We start from the raw sequence: 20553 nt of genomic DNA, 5'->3' as shown, positions 1-20553 counted from the left end.
CTCTCCCTCCGCATCGTCCCTATGACTGTGCTATAGATTTACTCCCAGGTAAGTCTCCGCCTAAGGGCAAACTATACTCTCTTTCTATTCCAGAGAGGGAGGCCATGGAGAAATATATTTCTGATTCTCTAGCCTCCAAATTCATCCGCCCTTCCTCTTCTCCAGCGGGGGCGGGGTTCTTCTTCGTGGGGAAGAAGGATGGTTCTCTGCGACCTTGCATTGATTACCGAGGGCTGAATAACATCACGGTAAAGAATACCTATCCTTTGCCGTTGATGTCTTCAGCTTTCGAGAGGTTACAGGGAGCATCCGTCTTCACGAAGTTGGACTTACGTAACGCTTATCATTTGGTTCGCATCAGGGAGGGGGATGAATGGAAAACCGCATTTAATACCCCCAGGGGGCATTTTGAATCCTTGGTCATGCCTTTCGGCCTTTCCAACTCCCCAGCGGTTTTCCAGGCACTCGTCAATGATGTGTTGAGAGACATGGTCGACCAATTCATATATGTCTACCTGGATGACATTTTGATTTTTTCTTCGTCTCTCCAGGAACATGTTCGACACGTCAGACGAGTGCTTCAGAGGTTGCTAGAGAATGGGCTTTTTGTCAAGGCGGAGAAATGCGCTTTTCATGCACAGTCTGTTCCTTTTTTAGGGTACATCGTGTCATCGGAGGGAATGCGCATGGATCCCGACAAGGTTAAGGCTGTGATGGATTGGCCAAGTCCAGATTCCCGTAAGGCCCTACAGAGGTTTCTGGGGTTCGCCAATTTCTATCGGCGTTTTATTCGCAATTTCAGCCAACTAGCCGCACCTCTGACTGCCTTGACCTCTCCCCGAATGACGTTCAGGTGGTCCGATACAGCCGAGGCTGTATTCGCCAAACTGAAAAGCCGCTTTGTTTCGGCTCCCATCTTAGTCGCCCCTGATCCCACACGTCAGTTCGTGGTAGAGGTCGACGCGTCAGAGGTGGGGGTAGGAGCGGTTCTTTCACAGCGCTCTCCCTCAGATGACAAGATGCACCCGTGCGCGTTTTTCTCCCATCGTCTTTCTCCTGCCGAACGCAATTATGACATTGGTAACAGAGAGTTGTTGGCCGTCAAGTTAGCGTTGGAGGAGTGGCGTCATTGGCTTGAAGGGTCGGGGGTACCTTTTATTGTATGGACGGATCATAAGAACCTTGAATATATTAGATCTGCTAAAAGACTCAACTCCAGGCAGGCTCGGTGGGCACTTTTTTTCGGACGTTTTGACTTTGTTCTCTCGTACCGCCCCGGGTCTAAAAACATCAAACCCGACTCTTTATCTCGTATTTTTGATGCTTCCGAACGCCCGGTTACTCCCGAGTGTATTTTGCCAGAGAAGATAGTTATCTCTACACTCACATGGGAGATCGAATCGAAGGTCAAAGTGGCCTTAGAAGGGGTAACGCCCCCGCCCGGCGGCCCACCGAGTTGTTTGTTCGTTCCGGAGGGGTTAAGATCCGAGGTCCTCAAATGGGGTCACTGCTCCAACATTGCCTGTCATCCAGGGGTAAACCGCACTTGCAGTTTAATAAAGCAACGATTTTGGTGGCCACTTATGGCTCGCGACGTTCGCAGTTTTGTTTTGGCTTGCTCGGTCTGTGCGGTTGGTAAGACATCTAACCAACCTCCCCAGGGGTTACTTCAGCCGCTGTCTGTTCCTTCGAGACCCTGGTCCCACATCGCTCTAGATTTTGTTACCGCCCTCCCGCCCTCCCAGGGCAAGACGGTCGTTTTGACCGTCGTGGACCGATTCTCGAAGGCAGCACATTTCATTCCCTTGCCCAAATTACCCTCAGCCAAGGAGACAGCGGTATCTGTAGTAGATCACGTCTTTCGGTTACATGGCCTCCCGATGGACGTGGTCTCCGACAGAGGTTCCCAATTTGTGTCCAAATTTTGGCAGGAGTTTTGTAAATTACTAGGAGCCACGGTTAGTCTGTCTTCGGGTTATCACCCCCAAAGCAACGGTCAGACCGAGAGAGCCAATCAGGATCTGGAGAGAGTGTTGCGATGTTTGGTATCCAAGAATCCTTCATCCTGGAGCCAGCAACTCTCTATGGTTGAGTACGCTCATAACTCGTTACCAGTGTCATCTACGGGCCTTTCGCCATTTGAGTGTAGTGTAGGTTACCAGCCACCTATTTTTCCTAGTCTGGATTCCGAGGTCGCGGTCCCCTCTGTTCACGCCTTTATCCAGAGGTGTCATCGCACATGGACCAGAGCCCGTGAGACTCTGCTCCAGGTGGGAGCGCGCACAAAGGCTAAAGCCGATCGCCACCGGTCTAAGCCTCCCGTTTACGTCGTCGGTCAAAAAGTGTGGCTTTCTACCAAGAACATTCCTCTCCGCTCCGTATCTAATAAACTTGCTCCCAAATTTATCGGCCCGTTCACTGTCACCAAGATCATTAGTCCGGTGACAGTCCGCCTCAAACTCCCTCCGGCGTACAGGAGGATTCATCCCGCCTTCCATGTATCCAAAATCAAACCTGTTTTTCACTCCCACCTTAATCCGCCAGTCCCGGTTCCCCCACCGCCGCGACTCGTAGATGGGGAACCAACTTATTCGGTTAATCGCATTCTGGATTCTAGACGGAGGGGACGCGGTTTCCAGTACTTGGTGGACTGGGAAGGTTACGGTCCGGAGGAGAGAAGTTGGGTTCCTGCTAGGGACATTCTGGATCACTCCCTTATTGATGATTACAATCAACAGGTAAGGTCGGCTGGGAGCGTCAGGGGACGCTCCTAGGGGGAGGGGTACTGTCACGGTTCATGGATTCCCTGTCTCACTCTTGGGTGCGTGTTGAATGTAGGTGAGGGCGGAGCCTGGGATTGGCTCATCACGCACCTGTGGCTGATCACCTGCACCAGCTGCAACTCATCACCTTCACCCTATTTAGTCTCTCTGTTTCTCTCTTGTCTTTGTCAGAGCGTTGTTGGATGTTTCCCCTTGTGTCTCCGTGTTGGTTGTCGTTTCCCCCTTCCGTGAAACGCTGGATCCCTTCCCGGATTACCTGTACCGACCTCCCGAGTCACAGCTGCTCACAGCCTGCCCGTGTCGCCAACAGAGCCTCTCTCACTGCTCTGTCTTATCCGGACTTCTTCAGTGTTCTGAGTTTTCACCTTTGTGACACTATCCGTCAAATAAACTAATTACTTGCTTTTGAATCCTGCCTCTGTGAATCCGTTACAAAAACAAAAAAAACAAACAAAAAAAAACATTTTTTTCAATTATATATTAGGTTTTGTGCAGCTAGAAACATTGCATTCTTGTATTTGCATATATTTTTCAGGCTTTGACGCATTAAAGGTGTTTGTACAACCAGCCATCTCTTGTTCATTATCACTTGTTTCGTTTTTTCTTTAATAGCATAGAGTTTGTCTAGCTCAGCAGACCTGCCAGAGCTCTCCATTAGGTATGTTGTTGGACCTCAAGGTTCAGCTTGCAGCTCATACTGTACCATTACCATTGCTCACCTTGCTGGAATAATGCTGGAACATCCATTACACAGACTGTGTTCATATGAGGATTCTATTATATGCATGAGATTGCTCTGAGTTCGGAGGATGTAGAGGATGTTTTTCTGATGAGTAATTTAAATGCTTAGAGTGCATTTTTTGCTATAGTTTAACCTAGTTTAAATTACTTTATAAGCACAATATTATTTATTTTTATTGATGTGTACCAGTTTAATAATACACTTTATGCATGGATTTTTCATCAAAAACCTTTTAAAACGCAGTGTTATTTACTTTTTTTTTTTACTGAGACCAGAAAAGGATTGAAGTCGATTGAGTCGTTGTATTTAAGATGTCATATAAATCATTTGACTGATAATTGGCTACTTTTTAATAACATTTCAAATAACATTAAAGCAACCAACTTCAGGACTTTTTTTATTTATTATTTACTCAGTTTATGGAATTAGTTCTATTAACTTAATTAAAGTTGGTCTGTGCTTTTAGTAAACATAATAAGATAAGTTCCATAAACTCAGAAGCAATCCTAATTTGTGGGTCCAAGTTCAATGGGCTATATTAATAATGCACTGAACAATTGTCAAAAAAAAAAAAGAAGTAAAAATGTAATGTCAAATTTTTCCTACAGTTCAAACAACTTTTAAAATAGATGTCATCTAGTTGTATTTGGGAATGGGGTGTTCGGTTTTTAAAGATGTTTTATTATATTGAATTAATAGGTTTTTTTTTTGGGGGGGGGGGTGGACATTGTTAAATAAGAACTTATTTATTGCAATACAATTTATTTAATACTTTACTATAGGTAATTTTATTTGTTTATTATTCATGCAACAATAATTATTAGTTTTCATTATTGCTATGATGATAAGTAATAAGAACTTTGTCTAGTGCTCTTATGAATGTTCTAAGCATGATGTTCTAAGCGTGAAAAGTTAACTGAATTAAATAAAACAAATTTCATCATGCCAGGGTTTGCATATTTGGCATATTTCATTATGTAAGCTACTTGTTCTATGTAGATCTGTGTACTACTAGTGTTATTATGGTACCGTTTTTGATAGCGTTGACTGTTTCTCACAGATAATATAACGACAATATGTCTTACCAAATGTGGTATCCTGTCAGAAAATTGTCTTTGGTCCTTTTTTGATTACTATCAGTTTAAGTACTGGCAATGGTATGTAGTGTTGTCAGATATTTCTACAGAACACAAACAAAAACAAGCATTTCTTGGATTTGTGAAACCATAAAACCAATGTTACTCACGTTACGTATGAAGCAGAAACAATGCTAATTATTACGTTTTAAAAGTAGTCTGAACCTCTCTGACCCCAAGCTGGCTAGGGCCTTGGCTACTGGTTTGCTAAAACTTCTACAAAGTTTGCCAGGTTAGTGCCATCAAATATTTGAAAGGTATTCTGACTGTGCTGGACCGCTTTACTTGACAGTCAGGTGGTCTCTTCTTGTCTAAGCAAATGTAGGTGAAAGTTAACATAATTATAACGTATTGTATTATATTGTCTCCTTATTATTTGAAGCCTTTACTTGTTATCTTGTTTGCACTGCTTTGTACAATTTCAGGTTCCTAGCTAAGACAGCAGCCAGCTGTTCCAATTCATAGGGTTTGCAACTGGCATCGGTGTTTGCTGTACTGGCTTTGGCAGTGAGTGAGTGATTGGCTTCCCAGAGGACCCGTGACTGACCCATCCTGCTCTATTCATTATGAATATGTCCAACAAAATGCAGAACACTGCAAAAATGCCTTTCTTACTTAGTATTTCTGTCTTGTTTCTAGTCAAAATTAAACATTCTAGTCAAAATTACATTTGGAAACATTTACTAGACAAGTAAAAATTGTTGAAAAAATAAGATTTTTGCTTAAAAGTTTTTGCTTAAAATAAGCAAAATAATCTGCCAGTGGGGTAAGTAAAATAATCTTATTTATTCTGCTTACTTAAATAATTTTGAGTTATTTTTCCCCAAAACAAGACAATTACTTTTGCTTGTCTAGTAAATACTTATTGTTTGAATTTTTAGATGTATGGACTAAAAACAAGACAAAAATAAGTAAGAAAAGCATTGTTTTGCAGTGAATATGGCTACATCTGTCAAGGTGGCAGGTTGTATTAGTATTTATCGTGAACAAAACATGAGATGAAACACAAAAGGCTAATTTGAGAAGCGTGATGCATACGTAAGTTCTTACTATATTTATTTCCACTCTGATAGCCCCGCATTCCTATGGCTGAGAAGCACTATTAGGCATCCCCTTCGACTGGGTGACAGAGGGATTCCACCTTAGGAACTTCCTAATAAGGACATTACAGAAAATGAAAATGGAGTGTATTAATGGAGAGGATTATTGCTTATGAATATTTGCATTGCAGTACATCTACTGTATGTTTCAATGGCATTGATGGAGTTAATGCACAACTGGCCCAAAGCTCCTGAGCTCAATGCAGCAGACACACAACACTGCAGCTGCTGCTCCCAGATAATGTTATAGTCTGTTATTGCATATTCGATCTGCAGAAGTTAACTGAGCTGAAATGAATTGACTTTCAGGGCCAGACACAGTCTTTCGTGATAGACTCCCTTAGCTTTGAGTTGATACTGCAATCACTTAGGGATCAACATGCGTGTATGAAGTGAAGGTCTAGATTTGTTTACTTGGATGTGTGACACAAAACCAGTCCTTTCTCACACTTTGCTAAGCTTTCAGTCTCTCTATTTGCATCTGTGTCTTTTTCATGAGCGCTCTTGTAATTCTTGCATTTCTTTAGTAGTGTGGTGATAGCCATAAATTGATAGATGGTTTGCCAAAAATTGAATATTATGCCACTATTAACTCATTGTAATATTGTTTCAATTCTGTATGTTGTTATTGTAGTTCCAAACCTTAACTCTGACATGGTATTCAGCTCTTAATGCAGCTCTTTTCTAGGCATGCACAATATATCTCCATCCATCCATCCATCCATCCATCCATCCATCCATCCATCCATCCATCCATCCATCCATCCATCCATCCATCCATCCTTCCATCCACACAACAAAGCTAATACATATATTTTGTTTGATTTATTGCAACTTGTCTCACTAAAATTTCTTCACAAGAAAGAATATTTTTAATTAGCTGATGGTGAGCGTTCTGGCGCAATATGGCTGCCGTCGCATCATCCAGGTGGATACTGCACATTGGTGGTGGTTGAGGAGATTCCCCCCTTCAATGTAAAGCGCTTTGAGTGCCTTGAAAAGCGCTATATAAATCGAACACATTATTATTTATTATTATTATTAATTTTTTAATTCGACAATTGGATAGGTTTATTCTAATCACTATTGCAAACTTATCATTTTAGCAAGAATACACAGTAAAGAGTACAATTATTATTTACACCATCAAATTTAAACATTTAGAGACAAAATAAAGCAAAAATAAAGCAAAAAGAAAGCAATGTTATGTTAACACTATCCATATAAGGGTGAAGCATCTGGTGCGGCGGCTGTGTTTTGGACCCTGAGGTCATGGCAGAGATATGTCCACTGAAGTTCAGTCCAGCTCAAAAAAAGATTATTATGAGAATGCGTTTCGCTGCCCCTGATACCAGTGTTTAGAAGGAGTCAAGACGCCCTGTTCCTGACCCCGCTTATGGAAGAGAGGGAGGAGGGCCTTTTTAACCCAGATAAATTGAAACGTGTTGACACTGAACAGCTTACGGTTGTTTGGCTAGTCTTTATCAAATGCTCTATTTTAAGTTTGCAGACTTCCTGGATGTGCTTTCTCTTAACCACAAACTCATCTTTGACATTGCAATGTAAAAGTCAAATAAGATGTATGTGTGTATATAATGGATGTGTGTTTGAAACACTTTAACTAATTCAAATTAAACTCCATGGTAACAAGGCTGTAATCACCTATTCAGAATTGACCAAACTAAATGTAATAGTAACAATTATATTGTGTATTAGATATTTTAATAATTATGGGTTACATAACTATACAAAGCATCAGCTCACACTCTGATATCATAAAAATAGTTTGGCAGAAATGTATTAGTTTGAAACTCCCAGAATGCCAAGACTTACACAACAGACTCCATTCAGTAAATCATAGATAAACTACTCCAGATGATTGTCAACAGTCTAATGAAACTTTGAGTGCTCGGAGATGAACATACTGAAAATAAAACATAAATATTAATATCATTTTTAAAAGAAGTGGATTCTCAAAATCATAGTAGAGGGATAGGTCACCCAAAAATGAAAATTCTGTCATAATTTACTCACCCTCATGTCGTTTCAAACCTGTATGACTTTCTTTCTTTTGGAAGTGCTCCTCTGTCTCTCCCTGTTTTAGGTAAAAACATTCGTTACAAGTGTAAGTTTTCATACATCTTGAAAACTTTGCTTTACAACTGGGAACAATCTTTAAAGGACGGACAAATGTTTTTGGTCATCACATTAAAAAGACAATTTAAATGATATATTTAGAGCTATAAAGTGCCGGGGAAAAGGTGTGTGAAGCACTTGAAAGTCTTTTAAAAGTGCTTGAATTTCACTCTAAAAGGTTGAAATAAATAATGTAAAACATTGACTATTTCTGCCACAATACCATGGTTACAGTAAGCATTTCTGCATTACATCCATAGTGAATGTTGGTAATTTGTGGACTGAAAAGCCTTCTATAACTCGTTTGGTGATTGCACAATGCTTCTCCTGGTTTGCATGTCAGTGCTGTTTGATCTGATATCTGTAGTTTATAACAGAGTGTTCTGCGCTAAGTATTTCTCACTAGATCTCACAGCAATGTTGTTAATGCTACAGTAAATTCAAACACTTTAGTTTTGCCATTTGATGTTTCTCTAATGGAAACAGAAATGAAAGCTATTATCAGTTGGGCAATGTGGTGGTTGCACGTCTAACCAAATTTAGTCTTACCAGTAGGAAAAAAAGGCACAAAATGTGACAATTTAGTCCTAGTCTGGATCAATGCGAGTTAATAACATTTTGTTTTGTTTTTAAGGTGAAATATTCCCTTAAGGTGTCTCCACGCATATCTTCAATACTGTATCAATATTTGGGTCTCTGAAGGATAAAGAGCTCCATTTTCAAGTTTAGTTTTGTTTGATGTTGTATTCTGCTTTCTTTCACAGCTCGTGTCCAATGTCCTGATCTTCTCCTGCACTAATATAGTTGGCGTGTGCACACACTACCCTGCAGAAGGCTCACAGAGACAAGCCTTCCAGGAGACCAGAGAATGTATTCAAGCTCGTCTGCATTCTCAGAGAGAAAACCAGCAACAGGTAAGAGACCAACAGAAATCAAGAAGACTGTTGTAGCTGCAGTCCATGTTTTCATTTCATGTGTGAGTCTGAAAGATTTGATGCTCAGCATGTCGGTTAAGCACAGATATATACACTACTGTTCAAAGTCTGGGGTCAGTTTTTTTCTCATTATATTCATGTCTTGGTGAGCATAAGAGACTTCTTTTGAAAATTCGCGACCCCAAACCTTTGTTCCAAAAAGGATGTGGGGAAAAATATATTTTGAACTCTTAAGCCGTCATCCTAAATTTAATTGAATTAGAATCAAAATATCAAACCAAGTGGCATATAATTACTTTAACTTCTTTTTTTTTGTTTGGTCCTAGGTTGTGTTCAAAGAGTATAACATTCAATATTTTTTTCAAATAAAAGCCACTTGTTTTTATATATTTTTTTATATAACAGAAAGATATTCATACAATTTTAAGTGTGGCTAAAAGTGCCTAAATAAAAGTACCATGATTAATACTATAATATTCATTTAAATACCCAGGTGAGCCATATGAAAACTAAATTATATTAGCAGCATGATAATCATTTAATGCAAATGTTTCCTCTAAGCTGTACGCATGAGAAAAAAAGTATGCCCCAAAGACAGACTCAAACATGTGTGGAGAAACAGCTGCCAACTGCTTGAATTAGAGTGAAATGAACAGACAACATTTCAGCTGGAGTTCGTTCACATGTCCAATGATTTTCAGTATGGAACTAAAGCTATGAGAAAAGCAGTGCATGGAGACACGGAGTGCTGATTAATATGCAAGATTAGAACCACATCCGAGAACGGTCCAGAGATTCATAGTGGCACCAAAGGAAAAAAAAAAAGCTGTTTCCTGACACACAGAAGCCCACAGGGGCCGTGCATCATTACTTTGACAAACATGTGAATTTTACTTTTTTTTCTTTATATCGAGTCTTTCCAAAATAACAGCATGGCCTCTAGATAAGATAAATTAAACAAAAGCAGTTTTGTTTTTGTTTTCATGGACCTTTCATTTGTTTGTCCCATTGTTACCTGTTTACCTTTGTTCCTGTGTTCCCGCTCATCATTTGTTTTTCTGTGGTGATTCATTGTTTCATTAATTAGAGCACACCTGTTCATCATTTGAGTTTTATCTGGTGTCGATATTGATCGTGTGAACGTTTAAATGCATGCTCATTTGTTTATGCCATACACGCTGTTACGAAGCAGTTTGTCTTATGGATTACTTGATTTTGTTTTATTAAAGAACCTTTTGTTTATTGGATCCTGTTTGAACCTTTTTCATCATCCTCTTTGGGACCTGATCGTGACGCTGAGCAGTGTTAAATTACTTTAACCCGGTCACAGTAAAAATTGTGTTATATGGAACGTGACATTTTGTTTGTTCATTTATTTTATTTAGTTTTTCATTTATATGTTCTTTATTTGTGCTTTTTGTGGAATTTATACAGTAACTAAAACAATTAAAAATACTTTTTACAAAAGTTACAAGTTACTGTAAAAATTCAAATAAATAAATATTTTAATGAATTAAATAAATTAGATCAAATATCTATATAATCAAATATATATATATATATATATATATATATATATATATATATATATATATATATATATATATATATATATATATATATATATAAACAAATATATATATATATATATATATATATATATATATATATATATATATATATATATACACACATATATATATATATATATATATATATATATATATATATATATATATATATATATATATATATATATATATATATATATATATATATATATATATATATACTTGGATGTTAGTAGCATCTCATACCATCACTGTGGTACCACATTACTAGTTGTACTAGTACTAAAGCCAAATTAATGTCATTTTCTGCAGTGACCTTCGGTTTTCTCTATTCTTGGCAGTATGGCAGAAATATTGAGATAATACCATGTCTTGATTCTATAATACGATGTCTTTGTTTGTCTTTCCCCTCTTTTCCCATTTACTATCACTGTCATCATTTGCAGGAACGCCTCCTCCTCTCTGTGCTTCCTCGACATGTCGCTATGGAGATGAAAGCCGACATAAATGCCAAACAAGAGGATATGATGTTCCACAAAATCTATATTCAAAAGCATGACAATGTGAGGTAAGAGTGATTCCTTAAGTTGTCTGAAAGATGGTAGTCAGGGCTTGCACCTTAAAGCACCTTTAAAGCCTGCAATAATCATTACAGTTGTTTTTACACCATTTATGTTAAAGGATTAGGTCACTTCAAAATGAAAATATTTTACTCACTAAATATCATTTAGTGAGAAAAAATATCATAAACTCATTTAAATATTTATCTTATCCAAGCTGTCTGTGTCTTTCTTTCTTCAGTCGAAAGGAAATTAAGTTTTTTCCTCAAAATACTTAATTTCCTTTTGGGATTTTTCTCCAAATTATAGAGTTCTATAGCAACCAAAATGTTGAAGGTCCAAATCAATTCATTTTTAATGAGTTTCAAAGTCTCTGTGCGATCCCAGACGAAGAACAAGGTCTTATTTAGTGAGAAGTTGGTCCTTTTAATAAGACTAATTTTAAAAAGTATATCTTTTTTAACCTACCTTGCTCTTCCGCCTACGTCTAGCGTGACTGTTCCGGCATGATTATGCAATCCGTGGCGAGTTGCAGAGCAGCGCAAGATTGAGCAATTTCGGTTAAAAAGTATACAGTATATTGGTACATTTTTTTAATGAATGATGCTTTTCCTAGATAACCCTCTATTCCTCGCCTGGCATCATGCAGAGCCTCTGAAGCCTTTCGAAGCTCTTTAAACTGCATAGATTTGGACCTTCAACATTTTGGTTGCCATAGAAGACTATAATGTGGAGAAAAATTCTCGAATGTTTTCCTCAAGAAACGTAATTTCTTTTAGACTGAAGAAAGACATGAACATCTTGGATGAGATGGGGGTGAGTCAATCATCAGGAAATTTTCATTTTGAAGTGAACTAATCATTTAACAATTATAAAAGGGATAGTTCATACAAAAATGACATTTATCCAATGATTTACCCACCCTCAAGCCATCCTTGGTGTATGTGACTTTCTTCTTTCAGACAAACACAATCTGAGATATATGAAAAAAAATATCCTGGCTTTTCCAAGCTTTATAATGGCAGTGAATTCTAAAGCGCATCCATCAATGCTAAAAGTACTCCACTCCTCATATACAGTTTCTGAAACCTCATAAACAGCAAACACAAAATCTGCACCAGTTAGAACGTTGCTAAACTAACATCATGATACAATTTTCTTCTTATTAAATTAATATTATTTTTATTATTAAGGAATATATATGCTATGTTGTCTCAGATTAAAAGCTGTCTTGATAAGCAGCTCACTAGGTTTTGGAACAGAGCTTGTAAGTGTCTTCTAACTCTGATAAGCGTTAGATATTGCACCCTCTTGTGGATTTAGAGATGAGAACACTGGCTCATCTCTTATCTCCAGCTGACTATCTATGCGTCACAGCAGCTCTTCTGGACGTCTCCAGACACATTCCTACTCATTACAAATTGATTTTTACAGCCACAGACTAGTTAGGACACTCATGGTCACAAAAAAGCCCTATTAGGTGTAACCTATTGATGTTGATTTTTGATTTGTTCCACATCTTAAATTTAGTGAAGACTTGAGAGTTTGCTTCTGTACTTGGTGTTAAAAGCATGTCGATGACATGAAAAATCTGCCATCCATGTGATGAATTCTGATTCTCCACTATAAAGAAATCTAAATCTTGGGTCTGTACCATAATGGTAGTTGAACTAACTCAGGGTTACAGGATTAGTTTTGAGTTGACAAATCCAACCAGGCTTTGTTGGTCCCATGATGCTGATCATCAACGTTCTCTGTTAACTCAGGCTTTGACCCTCAGGCTTTGAACAGCCAACCACATGCTGTGGAACAGTGAAACTGAGATTCACTTCTAGCGAGAGAAGCACCGCCATTCATTTATCTCTTCTGCGGAATATTACAAGATTGAAAAATATTACGAATTTAAACAAATTTACACAGCAAGAAGAAAAGAGATGTCTATGAAAGACGACGACTAAAATAAAAAATCTTGCTATATCAGTGCAGGTTGTGAAGTTAGTTTGTAAGTGATATAAGTATATAGAGAATTGAACATTTAAGCTCACATAGTCATTTTTATAGCTTTATCTATTGATTCTGAAGACTATTTCTATTATTTTCATGCCTATATGTAGTGCTTAATAATAAATGATAAACTAATATGTTATGTGTGTAATGGATTAATGTTATAATAATTACATAATATCTAAATCATATAAAAGTATTATTATAATTAAGCATTGCTAAAAAAACATTTTGTCTTTAAGATTTATTTGCTGTTGTGACCTTTAATTTGGAGTTGAAACAGGGGGAATGACTTTTTCATCAGACATGTGTCCCTTTGCTCTCAGTTGATTGGTTCAATTTTTCTTTTAGATTTCTTACCTGAAACATAACCTATACTGTAAAAAAATTAGTCAGGTTTCCAATTGAAAATGTTCTAGTGACTGATCACATCTACATTTTTCAGTTGGCCACATTGAATTTCTGTGAAGTGATGCAATTTCATTCACAGAAATTAAATTTGGCCAACTGAAAAATTTAGATGTGATCAGTCACTAGAACATTTTCAATTGGAGACCTGATTTTTTTTTTTTACAGTGTATGGCAATAAACACTGCTAAAAGCCAGAGCACTTGGTGCCTAAAACCCAGGGTTGGTGCAAACTAAACTGAAACATATCTGGCTAGCCTCTTAAACCAGCTTCATGGTATGGGCCTTGGAGGGGTAAATAACCCAAGAAATAAAACTTTGATGGGAGGAGTTGGATTTTTTTTTTTTTACAGCTACTGCCTGCCACACCATATTACAGCTAAAACAACTTCACGAATGTACACAATTTTTATTATGTATTTTTTCATATTTTTATTTTTTATTATATTGAAGGTGATCATTTTCAATGGAACAAAGTTGAGCAAAGCTTAATGCTAACTGATGCTATTCAATAAAGCAGCAGCGCCTGCTAGAAAACAACAGCACAGAGACGTGGTGACCTCCAGTGTTTTAATGGCTGTTAGGGTTTGATACTCTCTGCCAGCCCTTTTCTATGATCAAATGGCGGATAGACTAAAGGAACAACGGGCAACATGTACTTGGGGCTTGTGAGCCAGTAGGCAGCTAGACTCCTGGCCCTCTTGGCTGTTGTCTGCAGTCGATTTGTCTGTCTTTTTTCCTTTTCCAGTAAAGCCCCCACCAAAGAGACTCCATGGTCAGAGGAATTATGTAAGTGTGCAGCCAACTGATATCTCGCTAAGTGGAATATTGATAAGTCTGTTACTAGAGAACTCAGTAGGACCGTTATATAACAATGTCTGAATTTGAATCTTTGCTCTTGATCAAAACCCACACTATTATGGGAAGGGGAGGCTGGGAGATCTTCTGGAGGAATGAAAAGTGAACTGATCCGATTGCCGCTGTTCTCGAGTCAACAACTCATTGATTCAATGATCCTGTCAGAGCGATTTTCTGAATTTACAAGTCCGACTCAAAATGAGCCAAGAACCAGGAGATCCTCTGAGCTTTAGTGCACGGGTGACTGAGTGAAAAGTAAGTTATTAATGCAGAATTCTAGAGTTGATTATTGAAAATGATTTGTGGTTTTAGGTTGTTTAATTTTTTACATAAAAATAATGCATAGTAATGGCCATGCATCTTCACTGTCATAAAGATTTCAAATTATATAAAACTAGCCCCCCCCCCATTTTTAAATACTAATTTATTGGTTTATTACTTGTTTTTGCACATGAAGTATCAGTAAATTTATATTTTAATATATGTAATATTTTGATAGTGTGACCAGTTTTGATAATAAATTAGAACGTGTCCTTACTTGTACCCATCAATACTGCTATTAATAATACACATTTTTTTCTACAGTGGACTTGCTCACATGTAGCGCACATTTGATCTATTTAATTTGATTCATTAGAAATAGTTTTATGCGACAAGGAAACATGATAGTTACAAGCTAAATATTTTGCTTTTTATATTTAATTTCAAATTATTGCATTTGTAATTTTCTTCAAATCACTGGAGACGGATTTGACAGGCTTTTAGACAACAGCGGTCATATGTAGAACAGGCAAAAAAAATTGTATGAACTATAGTTGTCCAATCTGTTACAGAGTCTGAACTGATGGGTAGATTCAAAGCAGCAGCCCTTGCAGTTTCAGGGGCGAGGGATCAAGAGGTCAGACTTTTCATCTGTGACCCTTGATTGATTTAGGGGGCCATGTTATATAAGCAGGAAGTGTGACTGTGCAAAATTTCTTTTATTCCTTTTCTTTTTTGGATGAGGGTTTTAATGCTGATGTCCCTAAGCAGACGGTTGCTGACCACTCTACTTATTAAACTTCCTGCCATTTTATTATGTAATTTCCCTGTCAACACTTTGCTATTCTGGCTCCAAAATTTGACCTCAGGGTTGCTATCACCACAAATTCATTAACATCCCCACTGGCAAGAACTATTCTTTTGTCCCCACAGAGACAATATATATCTCACCAGCTTCTATGAGATTAATACTTTATAATACTTTTATTCTGCAAGGACGCATTCATTTGATCAGAAGTGACAGTAAAGTCTTTTTCCCAAAAGAGGGAAAACTCCAACATTGATACCGGTGTCAATTAACCAGTGGGAAAATGTCCTCACTGTCACATACTTAGAAGTAAAAAGAAGTTTGATATGCATATCTATATTGATACTATAGATATGCTGCTAAACGAAAATCCCGAAGCCGCCCTCGCTGATGAGAGCAATGTTTAGATGAATATGTAAATATGTGCTGTGTGCTTTCTTCTCAATAACATAATACACACAAGAAAAATGACAGTATTGAGCTACATCATAATGTGGATGTTTGCACCAGCTCTGCAATTCACTGGGCATTGTTTCGACAGGTGAGGTAATTAAAATTACACCATTATAATAGTTTGATTTTAGAGTATATTTGAGACTAAAGACTACAGTATAGATCTGGTGTGATGGTTTGAATTAATCGCTTTTCTTTGCATGACACCATACAGAATAGCTCTTTCGTCTTTATCCTTAACATAAGCTTTACTTTCATGTGTCAAAGAAAAGAAAGGCTCTCAATGCACGTAAACATCCCATCCTTTTGTTTTTCCCATCCAAAAACATCCAGCACATCAGTTGACATACTTCAGACAACCTACCCCTTAAAAATAAAAGGTGCCAGGAAGAACCAAAAATGGGGCTTTCATAGTGATACCATAGAAGAATCCCAATGGAAGGGTTCTTTGGATATTAAAGGTTCTTCATGGAACCATACAGCCCACTAAAGAACCATTTAAGAACCTTTAATTTTAAGAGTGGAGGTTTGGTTTTTTAAAGTTTCTTGAAAAGCTGTTCACACATTGATTTTTATTTACACATCTAACCACAGCTATTTGCCTTTATGATTGGCATTACAAGTCTCCAGAAAGCTTTTTCAGTCTAGGCAGTCTTTCTTCTAGTGTGCACTGGATTTGATTGAATATTTTGTCTTATGTTTACACACTAAAAGCCCTGGATTACCAGCACCTAATAAAGGACCCAGAGTGTGTTCGTAATAGACAGCAGAAATACTCCAGAGGCCGTAATGCGTTTGGATTCTCTCTAAAGAGCCTTCCTGCCATTGTGCCACACTGCAGCGACATTTTTGGTCCAGGCTGCAGGGCGCTGATGAGTCACCTCCGTGTTAACGATTAAAAGAGGTTTAAAGATCCGTCTGAGATGCCCACAGCAGCTCCAAGCCTGCCTTCAGAAAGCACTGCACTCTGTCTACTTTCAGATTCAACTAACCTTAATCCACCCACCAAGGGGAGGCCTTTTATTTGGAGTTTTATATATAGATATATAGCAATTAATAGATTCGTCAACTATATAGAAACTTTGGATCTTTGACTAATAGAAGGATTTCAGCATGCTATATTGTATAAGGGAGAGTTTGAAAACTCTGTGTTTCTGTGCTGTTAGTTGTCTGTGGATTTAAAAAAAAAAAAAAAAAATAAAATATATATATATATATATATATATATATATATATATATATATATATATATATATATATATATATATATATATATATATATACAATATATATATATATTAATCATTTACTCACACAAAGAGGATATTTTGAAAAATGACTTAATTTTGGGGTGAACTAGGCTATTCATTTAAATTTCTAATGTGTTTATTTTTAGTTATCATACTTATCAGTTGTCCTTTTCAGAAACAGTTATGAATGTCTCCTAAAAAGGGTTATGAGGCTTTTCTTATCATTACACTTATGTCCAAACAGTCAAAGTTGTTGTTTTTGTTAGGACAGCTCCCAAGAGACTTGAGTATCGACGACAAATTCCTTTTATGCTTAGGCATACTTGGCCAGTAAAGTTGATTCAATTCACTTTAGCTCAATTCAATGTACAATTGTGTGATGCTTTTGCTTGGTTATTTTGATCAGGGCTGTTGTAATAAGATATTCCTGTACTTCATCTTTGTCAGCTTTCAGACAGCTTTCAGTCTCTAATGAGTGGATACAATTTCATGATGCTCTTTGTACACTTGATTTACTATGAAGAAGAGGCATCATTAATTAATTATGGTGTGTTGACATCATAGAGTAGGAAGTGGGCTAAATGCAGCAAGGTTTTTTGTGTCCTTTTGTGCATTGAATCGTATCATATAACCAATAGGGTCATGTTAAGGGACACAAATCAATTCCAATAGTTCAAATAATCTAATTTGAATAATTAAATCCGGCAAACAAAATCGACAAAATTTGTACCACTAGAAAGTGAGTGAGAGGTCTGAAATACACTCTTGCTTATTATTGTTCATACTTAAAGGGATAGTTCACCCAAAAATGAAAATCACCCCATGATTTACTCACCCTCAAGCCACCCTATGTGTATATGACATTCTTCTTTCAGACGAATACAATCAGACCTATATTAAAAAAATATCCTGGCTTATCCAAGCTTTATAATGGCAGTGGGAGCCCAAAATTTTAAGCCCAAAAAAGTGCATCCATCCATTATAATGGATTATTATAATAATACATTATAATAATACATGGCTTCTGGGGGTTAACAAATTCCTTTTGAAACAAATCGATTGGGTTTGTGTAAGAAAAATATCCATATTTATAATATATTATACAGTAAAATATCTAGCTTCCACCACACCGCCTTCCGTATTCAACTTTCGAATAAAGTTTAACGCCTCTCACAGTTCAAAACGCTGTTAATAAATGTTTTATTTTCTTTAGGGTCACCAAATGTTTCAAAAACTTGAAATCAGCTGGTTTAAGATGGTTAAGCTGCTATTTTAGCTGAATTTGAAACATTTAAGCATTTAATTGAGGGTTGGAGGGTCTTTTTGAAAATATGTAGAAGAGCTGCAGTGTGAAATTTCAGTCATTAAGCAGGCTTTCAGCCCCCCCAGTGAACCAGTGCAGCCTATGTGCCTCTAAAAAGGGAGTGACAAACATCACATGAGATGAGTTTGTTGTTCGAGAACAGCCTGCCTTCTGCCCTTTTAAACATTTCTGGAAATCGTCTTTGATATTGAGTCTGAACAGAGAGGTCCCGCTCACCTGGATCCTGGTCTTCAGTCAAACCGCACTACTCTCACGCTATAGCTTGAGTGTCAGACCAGCCCAGAGCTATTTGAAATGAAGCTAGATCAATGTCAGCATTGGTAAAAGCTCTGTAGATGAATATCGAATAGGAAAAGTCATTACAGCCCACAAGCTTTTGTTTTGTCTTTCATTCAAGGTGCACAATGATGAGCCATATCTGTTACGGGCTGCCACAGGGGAATATCATGCTTTATTCACTTTCTCGTCTCTGTAGGCCCAACATTCTCTTAATGTGAATGTCATCTATTGCTATAAAAAATGCTCACTCCCAAACATTTTCTGCTGTGCCATTGGCATGGTAATGGAGCTGTGACGCTAGGATCACATTAGTTAGCTCATATTGTATCTATGTAAAGTCTGCCTCACAAATGGTCAATTGAAATGAATAGCTGTGGGCGAGGGTTTCAATTGTCAGCCAGGTAACCGTGGCAACCATGTAATATAGGTGAATGTGCACTGCACTGATGTGGTGATGAGAGCCTGAGATGATTAATGTTTTTTCATTGCGTTTATTTATTTGGCAAATGCCTATTTCCACAATGACAGTGTATACATATTTCTTATATCGCTTAAGACATTACTGACTATTTTTACTAGGATACTCGCCTATATTATGTATATAAAATATTGTGTTCCATTCAAGCGGAAAAAGACATGAAATATCTCAATATTTCTTTCAGACAAAACTTATTTTTCGTATCCTTTTGCTCTTGAATGTTTAGATTGGCAAGGCTAAAAAACATGTGCAATTGATAAACTTTCATCAATGCAGCACTGACTGTTCTGTCAACTCTTGTCCATCGGGCAGTCCTGTCGAGCCCTGCATTTAGTATATCACTTCTGTGTGTAAGCCTCTCGTTTTCTCTTATGTTGAGTGCGCATGTGTGAGAGAAAGTGACGGCGCTCTAAGCCAAGTGACGGTGAGTAAAGCTCAGCAGGCAATGGAATTGGAATGGAATCTGCGCATAACTTATTTTTTGCCTCAAGCGTGACATTTGGTCGCATATACGAGTGATTTACTCGCATTGTAGAGGGCAGACATTTCTACAAAATGTCATTTCCTGCATATCTCAAATTGTATTGTGCTTGATAATATTCTGTTCAAAAAAATAATAATAATAATAATAATTAAAAAAAATAAATAATAATAATAATAATAATTAAAAAAAAAAAATATATATATATATATATATTATTTTATTTTATTTTATTTTTTTCTTTCTTTCTTTCTTTTTTATTTTATTTTTTTATTATTATTGTTTTTTTTAAAAACAGAATATTATCAAGCACAATTTATATACACACACACACACACACACACACACACACACACACACACACACACACACACACACACACACACACGTCGTGTTTCCATGTTTTATGGGGACTTTCCATAGGCGTAATGGATTTCATACTGTACAAACTGTACATCCTATCCCCCTACACTCGAGCAAAAGGCTAATCATATTAATTACCCTTAAGAGCGATGCATAAAACGGTACTCGTTGCCATTCAAATACATTGACTTGTAGATGAGCCTGTATAATTCACTCTTCCACTTCATCTGAATCAGTGTATGGCTGAATTAAACCAGTATTTCCACATGCAATTGTGCAGCATTTACTACTGTAAAGTTGACCGTGTGGATCTCTGAACTGGTGTGAGTGAGTGGAGGCGGGGATAATTTGCATGCACACGAAGAAAAACACTGAAATCTGTTTCATAAAAATGTGAGGAAAACCCCAATGATATAAAAGTGCCTATTGCTAACGAAACCTCCAACTATGTTTAATTTCTTTTTCTCTCTCCGCAGTATCCTCTTTGCTGACATTGAGGGCTTCACCAGTTTGGCTTCCCAGTGTACTGCCCAGGAGTTAGTGATGACCCTCAATGAGCTCTTCGCACGGTTTGACAAACTAGCTGCTGTAAGTGTCCATAGAACAGCCCACGCCCTCACCCA

The 20553-nt window shown here is 37.4% G+C and overlaps 1 protein-coding gene across 2 annotated transcripts in view; it reads left to right on the top strand.

Annotated features, from left to right (window-relative positions):
• Positions 1–20553, top strand: part of adcy5 (adenylate cyclase 5) — a 120825-nt gene that overhangs the window by 60503 nt on the left and 39769 nt on the right. For both annotated transcript variants that reach the window (XM_067444249.1, XM_067444248.1), the window contains exons 2-4: positions 8662–8811; positions 10850–10971; positions 20407–20518. In XM_067444249.1, the coding sequence (XP_067300350.1) occupies positions 8662–8811; positions 10850–10971; positions 20407–20518 (384 nt within the window). The remainder of the gene's footprint in view (positions 1–8661; positions 8812–10849; positions 10972–20406; positions 20519–20553) is intronic.

The sequence above is a fragment of the Pseudorasbora parva genome, chromosome 5 (genome assembly GCF_024679245.1).
Source record: "Pseudorasbora parva isolate DD20220531a chromosome 5, ASM2467924v1, whole genome shotgun sequence".
Taxonomy (NCBI): domain Eukaryota; kingdom Metazoa; phylum Chordata; class Actinopteri; order Cypriniformes; family Gobionidae; genus Pseudorasbora; species Pseudorasbora parva.
Note: the sequence above shows the minus strand (reverse complement) of the source record. Positions and strands in the feature narration are given on the sequence as shown.